Source organism: Chinchilla lanigera, unplaced genomic scaffold (genome assembly GCF_000276665.1).
Source record: "Chinchilla lanigera isolate Chin_1 unplaced genomic scaffold, ChiLan1.0 scaffold00137, whole genome shotgun sequence".
Lineage (NCBI taxonomy): Eukaryota > Metazoa > Chordata > Mammalia > Rodentia > Chinchillidae > Chinchilla > Chinchilla lanigera.
Window position 1 is genome coordinate 1,390,912 of NW_004955538.1, and position 17,272 is coordinate 1,408,183.

The 17,272-nt window shown below is 48.7% G+C and overlaps 1 protein-coding gene across 2 annotated transcripts in view; it reads left to right on the forward strand.

Moving 5' to 3' along the window:
* Positions 1 to 17,272, forward strand: part of Dync1h1 (dynein, cytoplasmic 1, heavy chain 1) — a gene marked incomplete in the record, with an annotated part of 69,572 nt that overhangs the window by 2,317 nt on the left and 49,983 nt on the right. For both annotated transcript variants that reach the window (XM_013507828.1, XM_013507827.1), the window contains 8 exon segments: positions 9,524 to 9,611; positions 11,087 to 11,260; positions 11,634 to 11,889; positions 12,119 to 12,305; positions 13,589 to 13,860; positions 13,952 to 14,179; positions 15,215 to 16,291; positions 16,982 to 17,161. In XM_013507828.1, the coding sequence (XP_013363282.1) occupies positions 9,524 to 9,611; positions 11,087 to 11,260; positions 11,634 to 11,889; positions 12,119 to 12,305; positions 13,589 to 13,860; positions 13,952 to 14,179; positions 15,215 to 16,291; positions 16,982 to 17,161 (2,462 nt within the window).

The following is a 17,272-nucleotide window of genomic DNA, read 5'->3' on the forward strand; positions in this document are numbered from 1 at the left end:
CCTGGCGCCGCCGCCCCTGGCCGCGGGGTGACCCTGCCCGCGGACGCCTGGGAGCATCGCTGAGAGCGGGTGCTCACACCTCGTCTCCTTCCGTGCTGGAGGCTTCCTTGCCGAGTGAGTGTGAGTGTCGCCCCGTGTCATCCGCGGGCGAGTGACTGGCCAAGGTCACCAGCTAACCTGATGACAGTTTGCAGTCCTCGCCGGTTTTCCTGATCGCGCCTTGTGTGTGTGTGCACTGCTCGGATGATCCTCGCCGTAACCCTGTATTACTGATGTTGCACACTTAGAAATGAAAGCTGGGGAGGGCATCGAGTTTGCATGTGGCAACTGTGTCCCCAAGTAGTTACCCCCAAAAAGCAGGCCGATTCATCCGCAGCGTGGCGGCCCGAACGGTTTCTCTTGGTTCATTAGGACAGATTGTGGTTGAGGGAGGAGCCCAGGAAAGGGTGTGGCTCTGGCCATGCGGGAAGCGGCGGGTGATAGCCAAGGCGTCTGGAAGGGTAGCACCCAGGACTGGCGGTTGTCAGAAAACGCTCGCTGGCAGATCTTCCGTCCGGGAAGGCTGTATGGCTTGGCCCGTCCGGAAGGGGACACACTCCGTCGGCCCCACCCCCAGCACTCGGGTGGGCTTCCTCCTGAGCGTTTGTTACTTTCAAAGGCCTTTCCACTCAGAGATGTTTCACTGTAGCCTTGCTTTCAGCCGGAGGTTGACACAGTGTAATGAATATTCTTCTTAGGCCTGCATGGATGCTCAAAGCAAATAGATCATTGTAACATACCTAGCTAATGTTGTTCAGGATTACTGATTGTGTTTGGGGTTACATATTCCTTCATGGAAATCTCTAGTGTTAAAATTGGCTCATTTACTGTTATCAAAAAACATGTTTAGGGGCTGGGGATTTAGCTCAGTGGCACAGCGCCTGCCTGCCAAGCACAAGGTCGTGAGTTCGATTCCCGGTACCGGAAGAAAAAAAAAAACAAAAAAAGAAAAACATATTTAGTTGTAGAAAATTTAAAGTATACACGAGATAAAAGTTACTTGGAATCCTTCCACTGTCAGCATTTTGACTGATGTTTTTCTGACATTTTCAGTGTGTATTCATTATTTTACTAAAATAAATTTTAATTGCACTTTAAAGTTATATTTTGAGTCGCTTACATACCTAATTCCTTATAGTGTTCCTATTACATAAGTTATGTATTGAGATGAATTTTTTGTTTTGCCTTGGGTCATGATTATTTTATGAAAACAGTTCTGTAAGTTTTGCTGTTTGCTTGTAGAGTGATCTTCAGTAATTCACTTTTCTTAAACAAGTTACAATTAAACTTTGCTGAAATTATTGCGAGTGAAAGGATTGTACTTATGTAATATGCTTTTCTTCCTTTCAGCAAAGTGAATATCCAGGCATCCAAATCTTGGTTCCACAATGACTTGCACTTTTGAAAGTTGACTAAGGCAGGAGGCTATCTAAAATAGAAATCCTACCTCATTTTTGTATTTATAACAGTCCTTGACATATTTCTAACCATTCAACCTATCTGTGATGTATTTTTCACTTAGAAAAATCCAAGGAAACTGCAGTCCCAGCACTTGGGAGGCTGAGGCAGAAGGAGTACCAGGAGTTTGAGGCCAATCTGGCTACATAGTGAGACCCTGCCTCCGAATAATAATAATAATAATAAGGAAAGATTTAAAAGTTAAATTCATGCCATGTGTTTTCCTTGGTTAGCATCCAGGCTGCAGAAGGTCAGTTTTATTTTGTGGGGTGTTTTTGCTTTTTTTTCTGGTGCCGAGAATCGAACTCACGACCTTGCTCTTGCCAGGGAGGCGCTGTGCCGCTGAGCTAAATCCCCAGCCCCAGTTTTATTTTTTTGATCCTGCAGATCGAAACGCAGGGCCTCACACACCCTCAGCTCCGCCATGCCTTGCAGCCCCACTCAGTGCTGTGGAGACACTTCAGATGCGTGCAGACTGGGCCCTCTGGAAGGGCCTGTGTGTGAGCTTGGCATTTGTACCGTTAGTCAGTTCTCCTATCGGTAGATTACAGTGAAGGGGCTTGAGCTAAGAAACAAAATGAGGGCTGGGGATATAGCTCAGTGGCATAAGCGCCTGCCTGGGAAGCACAAGGTTGTGAGTTCGATCCCCGGTACCGCAAAAAAAAAAAAAAGAAAAGGAAAGAAACCTGAATTATTTAAACAGAACAGACCAGCAGCCAAGTACAGTTGTACAATTTGCTTAATAAACAGAGGAAATCACTGTTACTCATTTAAGTTCTCCTTTCTTGTGGAAAGAAGTTCCCAAACATGTACAGAGACTATGGGAGCATTTTTGTGTGTGTCAGGAATTGAGCTCAGGACCTTGTGCTTGCCAGGCAGCCCTTTGTGCTGCTGGTGCTGAGCTCTGTCCCCGGCCCTAGAACCCTGGACACATTTGTTCCTTTTTTTTTTTTTTTAAAGTACCAGGCATTTGGTACCAAGCAAGGCACTATGCCACTGAGCTATATCCCCAGCCCACTGGAAGCTTTTTTTTTTTTTTTTCCTTTTTGATACAGTGTCTTGCTATGCAGTTCAAGCTGGCCTTGAGCTCACTTTGTAGCCCAGGCTGGCCTCGAACTCACAATGATCCTCCTGCCTCAGCGTCCCAATTGTTGGGATTACAGGCGTGCACCACCTTGCCCAGCTGAAAGCATTTTTATATGAAGCAAATACATTTTTGTAGCTACCCCAGGCAGCTATGAACTTTTTTTTAAGTGTGACATTTTTCAAAGTATAGAGCAAAAGTTGTGAGTTAGAGAGCCAGAAAGGGAAGCTACAGCTTCTCTTTTTTCTTTTTGAGACAGGGTCTCACTGTGCAGTTGAGGATCCCCTTGAGTTCACTTTGTAGCCCAGGCTGGCCTCACATTTACAAAGATTCTTCTGTCTCAGCCTCCCAAGTGCTGGGATTACAGATGTGCACCACCACGCCAGGCTGCTTCTCATTTTAAAAAGGGAAATCTACTTTGCATGACTCCTGGTCTCTGGAAATTATTTTCTTCATGGTGAATTTATAAAATCATGAGCAAATGGGTATTTGTTACTTAAGCACACATTTTATACTGTTCATGATGTTTCTGTGGCACTTTTTACTGGAAGTGTGTTTGTGCTGTGTTTTGTCGCTAGAAGGTTGGGTGGTGTAGGTGGCAATGCATTGGGGGGCAGCTGGCACGTCTGTGACCTACATCTGCTGGCCAACTTGTCACTTGTATTTTGCTGGAGCACCTGGGACTTGGCACTTTGTCTTTATGCTCAAAAATAGTGGCTGCCTTTAGTACATACTTATCTTGAGCTCATAATGGTAGTTTTCCTGAGCTAGGTAATTTGGGACTGGCGCATTTGATATTATCCAGCTTCATTGTGATGTGGCAGTATAAAAAGCCTATGGAAGATTTTTTTGTAAGTTTTTGTTTGTTTGTTTGTTTGTTTTTTGTTTTTTTCCGGTACCAGGAATCGAACTCATGACGTCACGCTTGCCAGGCGGGCACTGGGCCGCTGAGCTAAATCCCCAGCCCCATTTTTGTAAGGTTTTAAAAAATACTTTTCTGAGGATTTAGACAATGAAGAAATTTAGTAGATTGACCACTAAAAAATATAGTACACTTCGAGTATGCATTATTAGAAATGCTTGGGACTGAGTGTTTCCACTTATAGAGTTTTTCAGATTCATATTTTTGCATCAGTTTTACCAGTTGAGTATCCCTAGTCCCCATAATCTGAAATCTGAAATGCTCCAAAATCTGAAACTTGAAATTTCACGTCAGTGCACAGATAGTTTCAGATTGCAGGTTAGGGATGCTCAGCCTGTATTAATTTCCAGCCTATCTTAGTCCCTCATGGTTAAGAAAACAACATGACCGATAAAGCAACAGGAAATTTTGTGTTGTTGTGGTGGTGGGTTTTGTTTTGTTGAGACAGGGTCTCCCTATGTAGTTCACACTGGCCTTGAATCATTATGTAGTCTAGGCTGGCCTTGAACTCAAGGAGATCCTCCTGCCTCAGTCTCCCGAGTGCTGGCATTACAGGCGTGCGCCCACATGCCTCACAAAGAAACGTTATGCAGAAGCAGGCAGGAATCGTCACCTGGGCTCTTCCCGGGTTCCCTGCTGTCACACTGTAGCTGGGCCCTGCAGCCTCGCAGGACTAAGCCACAAGATGAACTTGAACATGCAGAGAGCACAGTGAGCGAAACACAGATGCCCCAAGGGAAGACAACGGGCAGCAGCGTTTTTTTTAAAAAAGTAAAGGTGGAGCCAGGTGTGGTGATGCTGTCCAGCTCTCGGGAGGCTGAGGCGGGAGGACTATGAGTTGGAGGCCACCCTGGGCTACATAGCCAGCCCCTGTCTAAAAAAAGGAGAAGATGGACAGGGGAGGGTCTCAGCGGGACTGTATGCCAGGCTCGAGGAGCGTTCGTGTGGGCCGCCTCTCTCCTCAGTGAGGACACCAGTGAAGCTCTGGAATTTTAAGGCCTGATTGGGAAGTGATTTAAGGAGGGTTCTAAAACCTGAAAAGCTTCGTTAAAGTGAGTTAATCTATTTTATGTAAATTATTTCTTTTAAATTAGAATTAACTTTAAAAGTACCAGGTCCTAAATTCCTTAGACATTAAGAACATCTTTTAATTTCTCATTTTTCCCTGAAAATGCAAAATGAACCCCAGTGTCACACCACACACGGGACATGCTAGGACGTTCCCATGGACACCTGGCTCTTCATCGCCTGCTCAGTGCAGCCGGGCAGGGGGTGGGTGTGGTGGTTGTGCTCCTCTCGAGGAGGGCAGAGGACGCACCAGGGTGGGGGGCCTACAGGAGAGGAGGAGGGGGACATGTGGGACTGCGACTGACTGAAGTCACCCTCACGCGCTCTTAGAGGAGCAAGAAGAAAAGGGCAGAGCGCCTGGAGCGCGTGACGTGTAGCCTTGTCGAGTGTGGGGCCCAAGGGGTGATGGCTTCGTTCGCTGCGCCGGGAAGCCGCTTGCTCTGTGGCCGGCGGAGTTGGGAGGGACGCTGCTTGGGGAGGAGCCGTCTGACCCGCCCCTTGCCACCGCCGAGTTTGATCCCTCCCGCAGCCGCTTGGTTTGCTCAGGAGAGGGTGTTATGTGTAATTCTTAAGGTGGCCAGGCCGTCACCTTCTTACATTTCACTGACCAAGACGCGGTGCTCACCTCGTTCACAGTGGTATGATGCACATCACTAGTAGTTTAAAATACTTGAGCCTTTCAGTGAGGATCGTTGTGAGTTCAGGACCAGCCTGGGCTGCACAGCAAGTTAAAGGCCAGGCTGGAATACATAGCAAGACCCTGTCTCAAAAAAAAAAAAAAAAAAAGTGCGGGGATGAGTGCTACATGCCTCTGAACACCTTAGAGAGTGAGTGAACACTCAGAGGTTGAGCTTACGTCTCAGAAGAGCTCGCCCGAGGACCCTTCCTAAGGCGGCGCAGGACTTGGAGCCAGAGCTTCAGTCCTTGCTGTATCGCAGGCCACCACGCAGTTGTTCATTGTGTGTCAGCCGGCAGCCTCATCAGGGTGTTCCCTGCTGATAAGCAAGCGTGTTGTCTTTGTGCTTGAGCTTCTCATAGCCTCTGTTCCAAGGAAAATGCCGTTCTTCTAAGCAGTGGTTTAAATGTTTCCACAGAAGTGGAATGTCAGATTGTCACTGTCTGGACAGTGTAATCATTTACAGAGAGGCAAAAAGGTTAAGTTACTTGGTGGTTCATCAGACCCTCACGGTTTCTCCAGGTGTCATTCAGACACACTGGGACTTCACTGGACCCCTGTGTTTATCGGGAATGGAAGACTGGTCCAGAAGGGTGCATAAGCAATGACCAGGAGAAGCGGTCGCCCGGGCCATGCTGTCGCTGCAGTGACGTCACTGGGCGGGGTGCCTTCCGAGAGGCGCAGCTCCCTGCACTGCAGCACCAGCTCGGCAGCCTGACTCACCCTGCGCCCCCCCCCTCCCCCCCACTGTGGGAAGTGCCAGCGGCAGGGAGGTGCCAGGCCTGGCTGCAGCTTTCCTGCAATTCCTCTGTGTGGATGAGGAGGCTTTACTGGTGGGGTAGAAATGACTCAGCAGTCACCTATTTTTAGTTGTGTCATTGATTTCCTCTGTGATTTTGGAATGTTACCTTTTCTGTCTTTTTTTTTTTTTTGAGATAGGGTCTCACCATGCACTTCAGGCTGTCCTTGAACTTTGTAGCCAGGACTGGCCTTGAACTTGCACTGATCCTCCTGCCTCAGCTTCCCTAGTGCTAGGAAGTTCTATTTTCTATATATTGCTTGAGTGTCATTTTGAAGACATATTTTATGCAAATGATAGAACAGGATTATGGAAAGTTTACAAAACTGAGGGAGAAGATAGTTCAGATTCCCACCACCTTGACAATTGTTTAAGCTTATAGTGCTGCTTTATATTCTCTGCCCTTGTGCTTGCACTTTACAGAGTGCAGTCATGATATGTGGCTGATTTTAGGCAGCATGACTTGATCTTACAGTATAGCCACCTTTGAGTGGTTAAAAAATCAGTTCATGGGGGTTCTTTAATTTTTTATATGGGGCTTTTTAAATAGTCTTTTTTGTTGTTGTTTAATTCCCTTCTTTTTTTTTTTTGGTCTTTGAGACAGGGTCTTGCTCTGCAGTTCAGGGTGGCTTTGCAGTCACGTTGTAGCTCAGGCTGGTCTCGAACTCCCAACGTGCTGGGATTACCGGCATGCGCCACCTCCCAAGGCTTATTTTTTATATTTCAGCATGCCATAGGAGTTTCTTTGGGGAGATCTGGGGTGAAAGGGTCCTGCACTAGAAGAACTTGCTGAACCTCTTGACCAGTGGCTTGTTCTGGCAACATAAGACGTGGTAGGCAGTGGGAACTTGACCTTGGAGTCCTGGACTGTTTGGCCAGTGGCTCTCGCTGGCTGCGACCGCCTCACTTTTGGGATCCTGATAGAAGAGTACAGTGCCAGCACGCTCGCCTCGGCAGTAGCGGGTGTCCATGCCCTTGGTGGGCAAGTCCCCAGGGTGCTCAGCTTCTAACACGCTGTGAATGCCACTGTGTGGTAGCGTGGGCCCAAGTCCTCCACTTGTAGGGTGGCTTCCCAAACCCCACCAAAGTACACCGTTTCCCCTGAAGACTTGGTCCTCTTTAGCTAAGATGCAGGGCGCCAGCCAGCACCTTGACGGGGCGGGAACAGGGCCTCGTACGGAGGTTCCTGGCAGCGGAGAGGAGCAAGCGGCACGGGGCAGGGAGGCGGGGCCCCGAAGCCGGCGCCTTGACCCTCACAGCGCTCTGTCCGCCCCCGCCAGCACCCACCAGGAGACAGTAGTGCTTTTTAGACGGCGGGGGAGTCCTTGCCACACTGGAGCGTTTTGCCACCCACTCCTCGCCTCCCCTTCCTAAACTGTACCACAGACAGTGGCTTAGGAGGATTCTTCTCAACAGCTCGGGTAATGTACCTCGGTCTTTAGTGGGAATTTCAATCTTCGTCGTAAAACTAACAGAGCAGTGGCTTTGCTCGGGTCCTCTACACGCAGACGTCAGTTTTTTTAGTACTTAAAAAGCCCACCCTCTCCTCCCCCTTGAATGTTTACCTCTGGTGAGTCCAAGCCCCAGGGAAAGCCTAGCCTCTGCGCCGTGGGACTTGATTCCACAGCCAGTAGTTTTACTGCCTTTCCTGTTACAGCGTGGCCTCAGCGCCCGGGTGAGTCATGCTTCATCCCTAAGCTGGAATGTTCGCGGATGTACATTTCATGCAGTATGCGTTGCAAAGATGATTTTCTAGGATGGTGAGGCATCATGGATTAGTACTTGATGTAGAAGTTGGGATGTTTTTTTTTCCATACTCAGAAATTTTTTATTTAATTTTTAAAGATTGAATCAAGGGTTTGGTGCATGTAGGCATTTTCTGTGGCACTGAGCTACCCCCAGCCCTTTATTTTATTTTTTGCTTTTGTTTCTGTTTCTGTTTTTTGTCTTTTTGAGACACTCTGCAGTTCAGGCTGGTCTTAAACTCACTTTGTAGCCCAGGCTGGCCTTGAACTTGCAATGGTCTTCCTGCCTCAGCCTCCCCAATGTAGCCCTTTATTTTAATTTTCAATTTTGTGTTTTTTTTTTTTTTTTTTTTGTCTTTCTGAGACAGGGTCTCACTATGCAGTTCAGGCTGGCCTTGAGCTCACTTTGTAGCCCAGGCTGGTCTCAAACTCACAAGGGTCCTCCTGCCTCAGCCTCCCGAGTGCTGGGATTACAGGCATGCCCTACCACGCCCGGCTTCAATTTTGATTTTGTTTTTTTTTGTGTGTTTGTTTTGTTTTGTTTTTCTTCTGGTACCAGGAGTCGTACCAGGAGTTGAACTCAAGACCTTGTGCTTGCCAGGCAGGCGCTTTGCCACTGAGCTAAATCCCCAGCCCCTTGATTTTGAATTATTTAGAAATCCAATCCCCATGTGTTTTGTGGCTACTTTACTGTTATATCTCAGTAAGGTGTTTTTTGTTTCGTTTTGCACTGGGGACTGAACCCGGAGGCACTGCACTGAGCTGCATCCCCTAGCCTTTTTTATTTTTTAAGACGGTCTCACTAAGTTGCCCAAGTTAGGCTCGAACTTTCCATCTCCTGGGCAGCTCAGCCTCCCTGAGTGCTGGGATTAGGGACGGCTTCAACAGCAGCGGCTGGGTGGGCCTTGCGCTGGGCTGCCCTGTGCGTGCGCCCTGGGAGGTCCTGGCCTGGGAGGCGGCCTTCAGAGTGCTCACCTAGGTGCTTCCCAGCCAGGGTCTGTGGCCACTTGCCTTCTGTCCTGGAAAACAGCGGGCCCATGGCAGCTACGCCGATTCCATCTCCGGGTTCCCTGGGTCTGTGTGCGCACTGGGCTGGCAGTGTAGAGTGGCGGCTGGGGTAGGTGGGCCCCTAGGGAGGAGGAGGGTCGTGACACTGGGGACCGAGGCGACAAGGCTTTGAGGCTGCACCAGAGATGCGAAACCGGTGCCCTCACACCCGGCCCGTGTCCCCTTCCTCATGTAGCCCGGCGAGGAGTGCGGAGCGGGGAGCACCTCAGCCGCCACTCACAGCAGGGGAGTGAGTGACACAGGCGCGTGAGGAAGGGGGTGGGAGGGGGGAGCACAGAGTGCCGAGTCGGCTAGGTAGGGGTTTTGAGTGTTAGTGGAGTGGTCTTTTTAAAAAAATACTTACTTACTTACTTAGATGCTGGGGTTGAACCAGGGCCTCACATATTCGCTCCCTCACTGAGGTGCATCCCCAGCCCCTGTTAAATTTCATTTTGAGACCAGGTCTCGCCGGGTTGCGAGGCTGGCCCCGAACTTGTGATTCCTCCCATCTCAGTCCTCCCGAGTACCACGAATTAAAGAAGTGTGCCTCCCACCGTGTCTGGCCCCCAGGGGTTTAAATGTGAAGTTGGGGGTCGGGTGACGGTGATCGTTCTCTGTGCAGCTGGTAAGTAAGAAATTGGAAGAGCTGATGTGAACTTGCTGTAATATGTATTGTGACTTGTAGAGGATGTTGGTGATGAAGGAGAAGAGGAAAAAGAATTCACTTCCTATAACATCAACATAGACATCCATTACGGGGTAAAGTCCAACAGGTGAGTGGTGTGCAGACACCGCGATGCTGTCGTGTCATCGGTCTCTTGCCTCCAGTTATAAATTGTGGTTGTAAATGAATGTGAATCTTGATTGACTCAAAGCAGAGCTTGGTGGTGCGCGCCTGTAATCCCAGCACTCAGGAGGCTGAGACGGGAACATCACTGTGAGTTCAAGACCAGCCTGGGCTACATAGTGAGTTGAAGGCCAACCTAAACTACCTAAGGAGAACCTATCTCAAGAAAAAAATCTTCATTGACTCAGATCACTTTTGTTTTGGTACTGGGAATCGAACTTAGGACCTTGTGCTTGTCAGGCAGGCACTGTGCGCCTGAGGTATATACCCGGCCCCTAGACAAGCACATTTTAAAAAATGTTCAGAAGAGGTTTTTTTTTGTAAATTCAGCATCTTAGCATTGATTTCATAGTTTCAAATTAAGAGGATTTCCAAGTTAACTTTTTTTGCTTGCTTCTTTGAGACAGGGTCTCACTATGTAGTTCAGACTGGCCTTGAATTTACAATGTAGCTTGGGCTGGCCTCAGACTTGCAGTGGTCCTCCTGCTTCAGCCTTCCAAGTGCTGGGATTACAGGCATGCACCACTATGCTTGGCCCCAAGTTAATATTAATTCTAAAATGTTTTCAGTTGTCTTATCATGGAATTTCTCTAATGTTTGAGCTGTAATAAATTTAGGATCTCTAGTGATACTCAGATTACACCTTTTCTTCCACGTGCTGGGCAAGCGCTGTACCTCTGAGCCACACTATGACTTTTCATTGTTACACCTAACTAATTGACATTCTGATGCACAGCTCTGGTTCATTTTAAAGTAAAGCCCTGCAGTATGCAGCCAGTAGCACACAAAGCGTGAAACTTTTTCATGTTCATTACTGGGTGTCCCACCTTCCAGAAAGGTTGTACTAATTTACACTCCAGTAGACAAATTTAAATTCGTAAGTATTACAGTTACTCTGTGTTGCTTGTCAAAAACATCTCTTACATATTCTGAGTAAGTTCACAATTACCCAAGAGTTGTACGAGTGGTAGAGAGAATTCCTGGATAGTGCCAGCCCTCAAGCTTCCTGGGCTGGGGCTTGCTTGGCTCGGTGGCAGGTCTCCAGCTCGTGGCAGGGTGAGCCCAGGAGGATAGGTTCAGGCCAGGTGACGGTGAGCCCTGATGCCCGTGCAGATGGTGAGCAGCTTCATTTATTGAAGTGGAAATATGGCTTAGTACGGTACACAAATGGTACACATTAGTAAGTGGTCAGAATTAAGTAGCTGCACGTGAATCTGCTTCATAGCTTGCAGTTACCAGGGCAAGGAAGGCCGCAGAGAGCAACAGTGTAGCCTAGTATTCATGTGAGTTTAAGTTAAGCTTCGGGAGGGTTTGGATTTTATATAACACAAAGGCTACAGTTACTAAGACTGATCAGGAAGGAGATTCTGTGTTCCAGTGTCTCCTGCTGCTTTCTCTTAGCTTGGCATTCATCAAGCGGACGCCAGTGATCGACGCGGACAAGCCGGTGTCTTCCCAGCTCCGAGTCCTCACCCTCAGTGAAGACTCGCCGTACGAGACGCTGCACTCTTTCATCAGCAATGCGGTGGCGCCTTTTTTTAAGTCCTACATCAGAGAGTCTGGCAAGGCAGACAGGTAAAAACCGTTTTTTCTTCTGGGATGTGAATGTCACGTTCTACTTGGTGATTACAAGACCGGGTGGAAGTTGATGTAAAACCCAGGAGCTAGGAGGGCTCCTCTTTCCTTTGTTTTTTTTAAATTTTTGGTATCGGGGATCAAGCTCAGGACCTTGTGCTTGCCAGGCAGACGCTTGTGCCACTGAGCTATACCTCCGGCCCCTGGCACTCACAAGCATGTGCATTCTTACTGTCGGCAAGCCTGAAGTAGTAGCAGACCTATGCCCTGCGTGCTGCAGTGGGCTGTCTGTGTCACTCAGCTCTCAGAGGTTCGCCGTCGCTGTAACAGAGCAGTGGAGCCCTGAGGTGGAGCTCACTTCATATCCTTGTAGGGATGGCGACAAAATGGCTCCTTCTGTCGAGAAGAAGATCGCAGAGCTGGAAATGGGCCTCCTTCACTTGCAGCAAAATATCGAAATCCCAGAGATCAGCCTTCCGATCCATCCCATCATCACAAATGTGGCCAAGCAGTGCTACGAACGTGGCGAGAAGCCTAAAGTCACAGATTTTGGAGATAAAGTTGAAGACCCAACTTTTCTCAACCAGTTACAGTCTGGAGTTAACCGCTGGATCCGAGAAATTCAGAAAGTAAGATAGCGCAGTGCTGCACGTAATTGTGTAAACTTTGTTCCTCTTTAGTATCTGAGAACCGTGGCGAGAGTTTGTCTGTGAGACAACTGGTGTGAGCCCAGGGGGCCTGCGCTGGTCCTGGCCTGCCCCGTCCCTCAGTCGAGGGGTGGCCGGGCACACTTGGGAACTGTGAGATGTTACCTGGGAGAGTCCTGGTCTCATTTCTGAATGTATTTTATCTCCAAAGGTGACCAAACTCGACCGAGACCCTGCCTCAGGAACTGCCTTACAGGAGATCAGCTTTTGGCTGAACCTAGAACGTGCATTATACCGCATCCAGGAGAAGAGGGAGAGCCCGGAAGTTCTCCTGACCCTGGATATCCTGAAACACGGCAAGCGCTTCCATGCCACTGTCAGCTTTGACACCGACACAGGTGAAAACCAGGACTCTTAAGCAGATTGTTAATTTTTTTGTTGTTGTTTTGGTTTGGTTTTTCTGGGGCAGTGGTTGTTGTGTTTTGTTTTGTTATATTTTGGGGGTGGGGTGTTTTTGGTGTTTTGGTTTCACTACGTAATTTAAGCTGGCCTTGGACCCACTACATAGCCTAAACTGGCCTCCAACTCATGGTGACCCTCCTGCCTCTGCTGCTTGATTACAGGCCTGTGCCACTGTGCCCAGCTTGTTAAGTTAGAGGCCTGGCTCTTATATGTTTGATTTGTTAATTTGGTTGAAAATTAATACATGTACATTTTTAGGGGGGTGAGGATGGTGCCAGGGATTGAACCCAGAGTCTTACATGTGAGCTGCACCCCCAGCCCTTTAGTGTTTGTTTGTCTGTTTGATTTTGTGGTGCTAGCAGTTAAATCCGGAACCTCACCCTGAGCTGCATCCCGTCTATTTTTACTATTTGTTGGAAGAAAGGGCCTTGCTAAATCACAGAGTTGCCCAGGCTAGGCTTGAACTTGCAATCCTCCTGCCTTAGTGTCCTAGAGTGCTGATATTCTGGGTGTGCACCACCATGCCCAATTTTGTAGGATTATTTTTTAATTGTTTTTCTGTTCTAGCATGTTTCATTTTTTTTCCCCCTTGGTTTCAGATCAAGGGAATTATAGTGATTTTCCACTTTTGATACTTTTTTTAAAAATCTTGTGCCAAAAGAAGTCAAGGAATAGACTAACAGTCTGTTGTTTCTATAATTTCTTTTCCTATTTTTTTTTTAAACTGGGATTACAGGCATGCCCCCCCCCACACACAACTGGCTCTGTTTCTATGATTTTGTTTATATAACAGACCTACTTTGAGTCATGGGAATAAAATTTAAATTTTAGTGTTCTCAAAGATGATAAAATTTTAGTCTCACTTTTTTTTTTTTTTTTTTTTTTTTCTGTTTTTTTGTTTGTTTGTTTTTTGAGACAGGGTCTTGCTATGTGTCTAGGCTGGCCTTGAACTCACTATGTAGCCTACCTAGGCTGGCCTTGAACTCACAGCGATTCTCCTGCCTCAGCCTCCCACATGCTGGGATTATAGATATGCAACACGACATGTGGCTCAAAATTTTAGTTCTCTAAACTGTGAGTTGATCCTACTCTTAACAAAATTGGGACCATACCAGGATTAGCCTCTTAGTATTAATTCTTTCTGAAGTATCACAAATGATTGCTTAATTAGTTTTACTACTGTCTATAAATGCTGCGAACTGTTTCTGCATTCATCTAGGTCTCAAACAGGCTTTGGAGACAGTGAATGACTACAACCCTCTGATGAAAGATTTCCCTCTGAATGACCTTCTGTCTGCCACCGAGCTGGACAAGATACGGCAGGCACTTGTTGCAATTTTCACCCATTTGCGAAAGATCCGAAACACAAAATATCCCATCCAGAGGGCACTGCGTCTGGTGGAGGCCATTTCCCGGGACCTGAGTTCTCAGTTACTCAAAGTGCTGGGCACTAGGAAGCTGATGCATGTCGCTTATGAAGAGTTTGAAAAAGTAAGTTTTGATCTATGAGCAAACCGGCCTCAGGGGAGTGAGATAAAAGTACGTGTTAATAACAAGCTGCCATCCCTAAACCGTGTCCTAGGTCATGGTGGCTTGCTTCGAGGTTTTCCAGACTTGGGATGATGAGTATGAGAAACTGCAGGTGTTACTGAGAGACATCGTCAAAAGGAAGCGCGAGGAAAACCTGAAGATGGTGTGGCGGATCAACCCCGCCCACCGGAAGCTGCAGGCTCGCCTTGACCAGATGAGGAAGTTCAGGCGCCAGCACGAGCAGCTCAGAGCAGTCATCGTCAGGGTCCTGAGGCCTCAGGTATGGTTTGCGTCCCGAAGATTCGTACGCGCACTGCTGCAATGCCCCTACCTTTACGAATAAACCGCTTTCCATCTAGCGCTCAGTACTTCTTTCTCCTTAATTCTGTCCTCGCTGGGACCCTGTCACCTCTCAGACCCAGCGGTTCTGTGTTACGTTGTTTCAGTCCAACAGGTGTGGACCCCAGGCCCAGACTGGGTTTTAAATTCCAACTTCACTGTTCACTAGAGTGACATAAATACATTATTTAACTTTTTCTGACTCTTCATCTATAAAGTGTGGGTAAATGTGTCTGCTCTTGAGATTTATTAAAATTCATATTGATTGGAGAATTTTGTATACCCATGTTTGTACTCTGAGCATCTACTTTAAAGATAATAATGTGCAGCCTATTAACAACTGTTGTTATTCTCCTGTCTTATTATGAAATTTTGTTTTACCTTTTTTTCATAAAAAAATTCAGTGACTCCTTTTCTTTGTGCATGCTTTTTTCACCTCTCTTCTGAATTAATTTTCTTCATCAGTTCTTTCCTTCCTTTAGAAAATCGACTTGAGAGGTAGAGATACATAGCTTAATGGTAGAGTGCTTACCTAGTATCTGTGAGATCCTGGTAATGGGAATGGTCCCCAGTAATGGGAAAAAATAATGTCCAGCAAAAAGCACACCATTGCCAGCCAGCGTGGTGGCACGTCCTGTAATCCCAGTACTCTGGGAGGCTGAAGCAGGAGGATTGAAAGTTTGAACCCCGCCTGGGCAACATAGGTACTTAGTGAGACCCTAGCTCAAAAAGAAAAGAAGAACTGGGGATATAGTCAGTGTGAAGACTGCGTTTGATCCCCCAGAATCCCCATCACCCAAAAAAACCCTACACTGTCAGAAAACCTTTATAGTGCAGATTTAAATACATAGTGTTTTCCTTGGCTTTGAGTTATGGTTACGAAATGTTGGCTGACAGTTCAAACACCTGTATTGCTGACTGATAATCTTGTGTGGTATGAACAACAAATAAAGCTCTTGGTGAATGTCTCTCGTAGGTCACAGCGGTCGCACAACAGAATCAAGGAGAGGTGCCTGAGCCCCAGGATATGAAAGTAGCGGAGGTCCTGTTCGATGCTGCAGACGCAAACGCCATCGAGGAAGTGAACCTGGCCTACGAGAACGTGAAGGAGGTGGACGGGCTGGACGTCTCCAAAGAGGGCACCGAGGCCTGGGAGGCTGCCATGAAGAGATACGACGAGAGGATCGACCGAGTGGAGACGAGGATCACCGCCCGCCTGCGTGACCAGCTGGGCACAGCTAAGAATGCCAATGAGATGTTCCGGATCTTCTCCAGGTTCAACGCGCTGTTCGTCAGGCCGCACATCCGCGGGGCCATCCGGGAGTACCAGACGCAGCTGATCCAGCGCGTGAAAGACGACATCGAGTCCCTGCACGACAAGTTCAAGGTCCAGTACCCGCAGAGCCAGGCGTGCAAGATGAGCCACGTGCGCGACCTGCCGCCAGTGTCGGGCTCCATCATCTGGGCGAAGCAGATCGACCGGCAGCTCACTGCCTACATGAAGCGCGTGGAGGACGTGCTGGGCAAAGGCTGGGAGAACCACGTAGAGGGGCAGAAGCTGAAGCAGGATGGGGACAGCTTCCGCATGAAGCTCAACACCCAGGAGATCTTCGATGACTGGGCCCGGAAGGTGCAGCAGCGCAACCTGGGCGTGTCAGGCCGCATCTTCACCATCGAGAGCACGCGCGTGCGGGGCCGCACCGGAAACGTCCTCAAGCTCAAAGTCAACTTCCTTCCGGAGATCATCACGCTGTCCAAGGAGGTCCGGAACCTCAAGTGGCTTGGTTTCCGGGTGCCCCTGGCCATTGTGAACAAGGCTCACCAAGCCAACCAGCTGTACCCGTTTGCCATCTCGCTGATCGAGAGTGTGCGGACCTACGAGCGCACCTGTGAGAAGGTGGAGGAGCGCAACACCATCTCCCTCCTGGTGGCCGGCCTGAAGAAGGAGGTGCAGGCGCTGATCGCAGAGGGCATCGCCCTGGTGTGGGAGTCCTACAAGCTGGACCCCTACGTGCAGCGCCTGGCAGAGACGGTCTTCAACTTCCAGGAGAAGGTGCCTCAGCCTGACCCTCACGCCTCCCCGGAGTGAATAGACAGTGGTAGCTCAGGCGGTGAACCCTCAGCTCTCCTGAACAGGAGCCGAGAGGGGCATGAGATGAGAGAGATTGGGAGGGAGCAGCTTTAGGGAGGCCTGAGCGGCACCCCAAGCTTAGAAACCAGCAGAGGGGACAGGGAAGCTGCCCAGCTGCACAGACTGGACACTGCCCGCTGGGAGGGAGGAGGCGCGGTCTGCTGCTGGGAGTGCAGGCTGACGTTTCCCCAGGACGTGGGCTTCCTTCCCAGCTGCAGCCTGGCACTGGGCGGCCTCCCAGGAGCAGGAGGCATAGGGCCTGGAGCTGCTGGCCACACGCTTCGCTACCCCAGCAGCCAGCATTCGCTGTCACCGAGGAACCCTCTGCATCGAGCCTTCCTTAGTGAACTGAGAAGGCTGTGTATAAAGGAAACGCTGTGTGATGCACACCAGTAACCCAGCAGTCTGGAAGGCTGAGGCAGGAGGTTTACAAGTTTGAGCCCAGTCTGGCAATTTAGCAGGACCCTGTCTCAAATTTTTTAAAAATGAGGCAGGGAGGGGTTGGGGATATAGCTCAGTGCAGAGTCTCTGGACTTAGTCTTCGGCGCTGCAAAAAAATAAACAGAAGTAGAATGAGTGGCTGTTTGAAATGTTATGTATGCCTTCCTTTAGGTGGATGATCTGCTGATTATCGAAGAGAAAATAGACCTGGAAGTGCGTTCCTTGGAAACGTGCATGTACGACCACAAGACCTTCTCAGAGATCCTGAACAGGGTGCAGAAGGCGGTGGACGACCTGAATCTGCACTCCTACTCCAATTTGCCCATCTGGGTCAACAAGCTCGACATGGAGGTGAGGGCGCCGGCGAGGCAGCGGAGTGGACCCTGCTCAGTGCGTGCAGCAGGCTGCAGCAGCAGCATTTTCCCTTAGAAATGGTGATGGTCTGGCTGGAGCGTGTGCCTG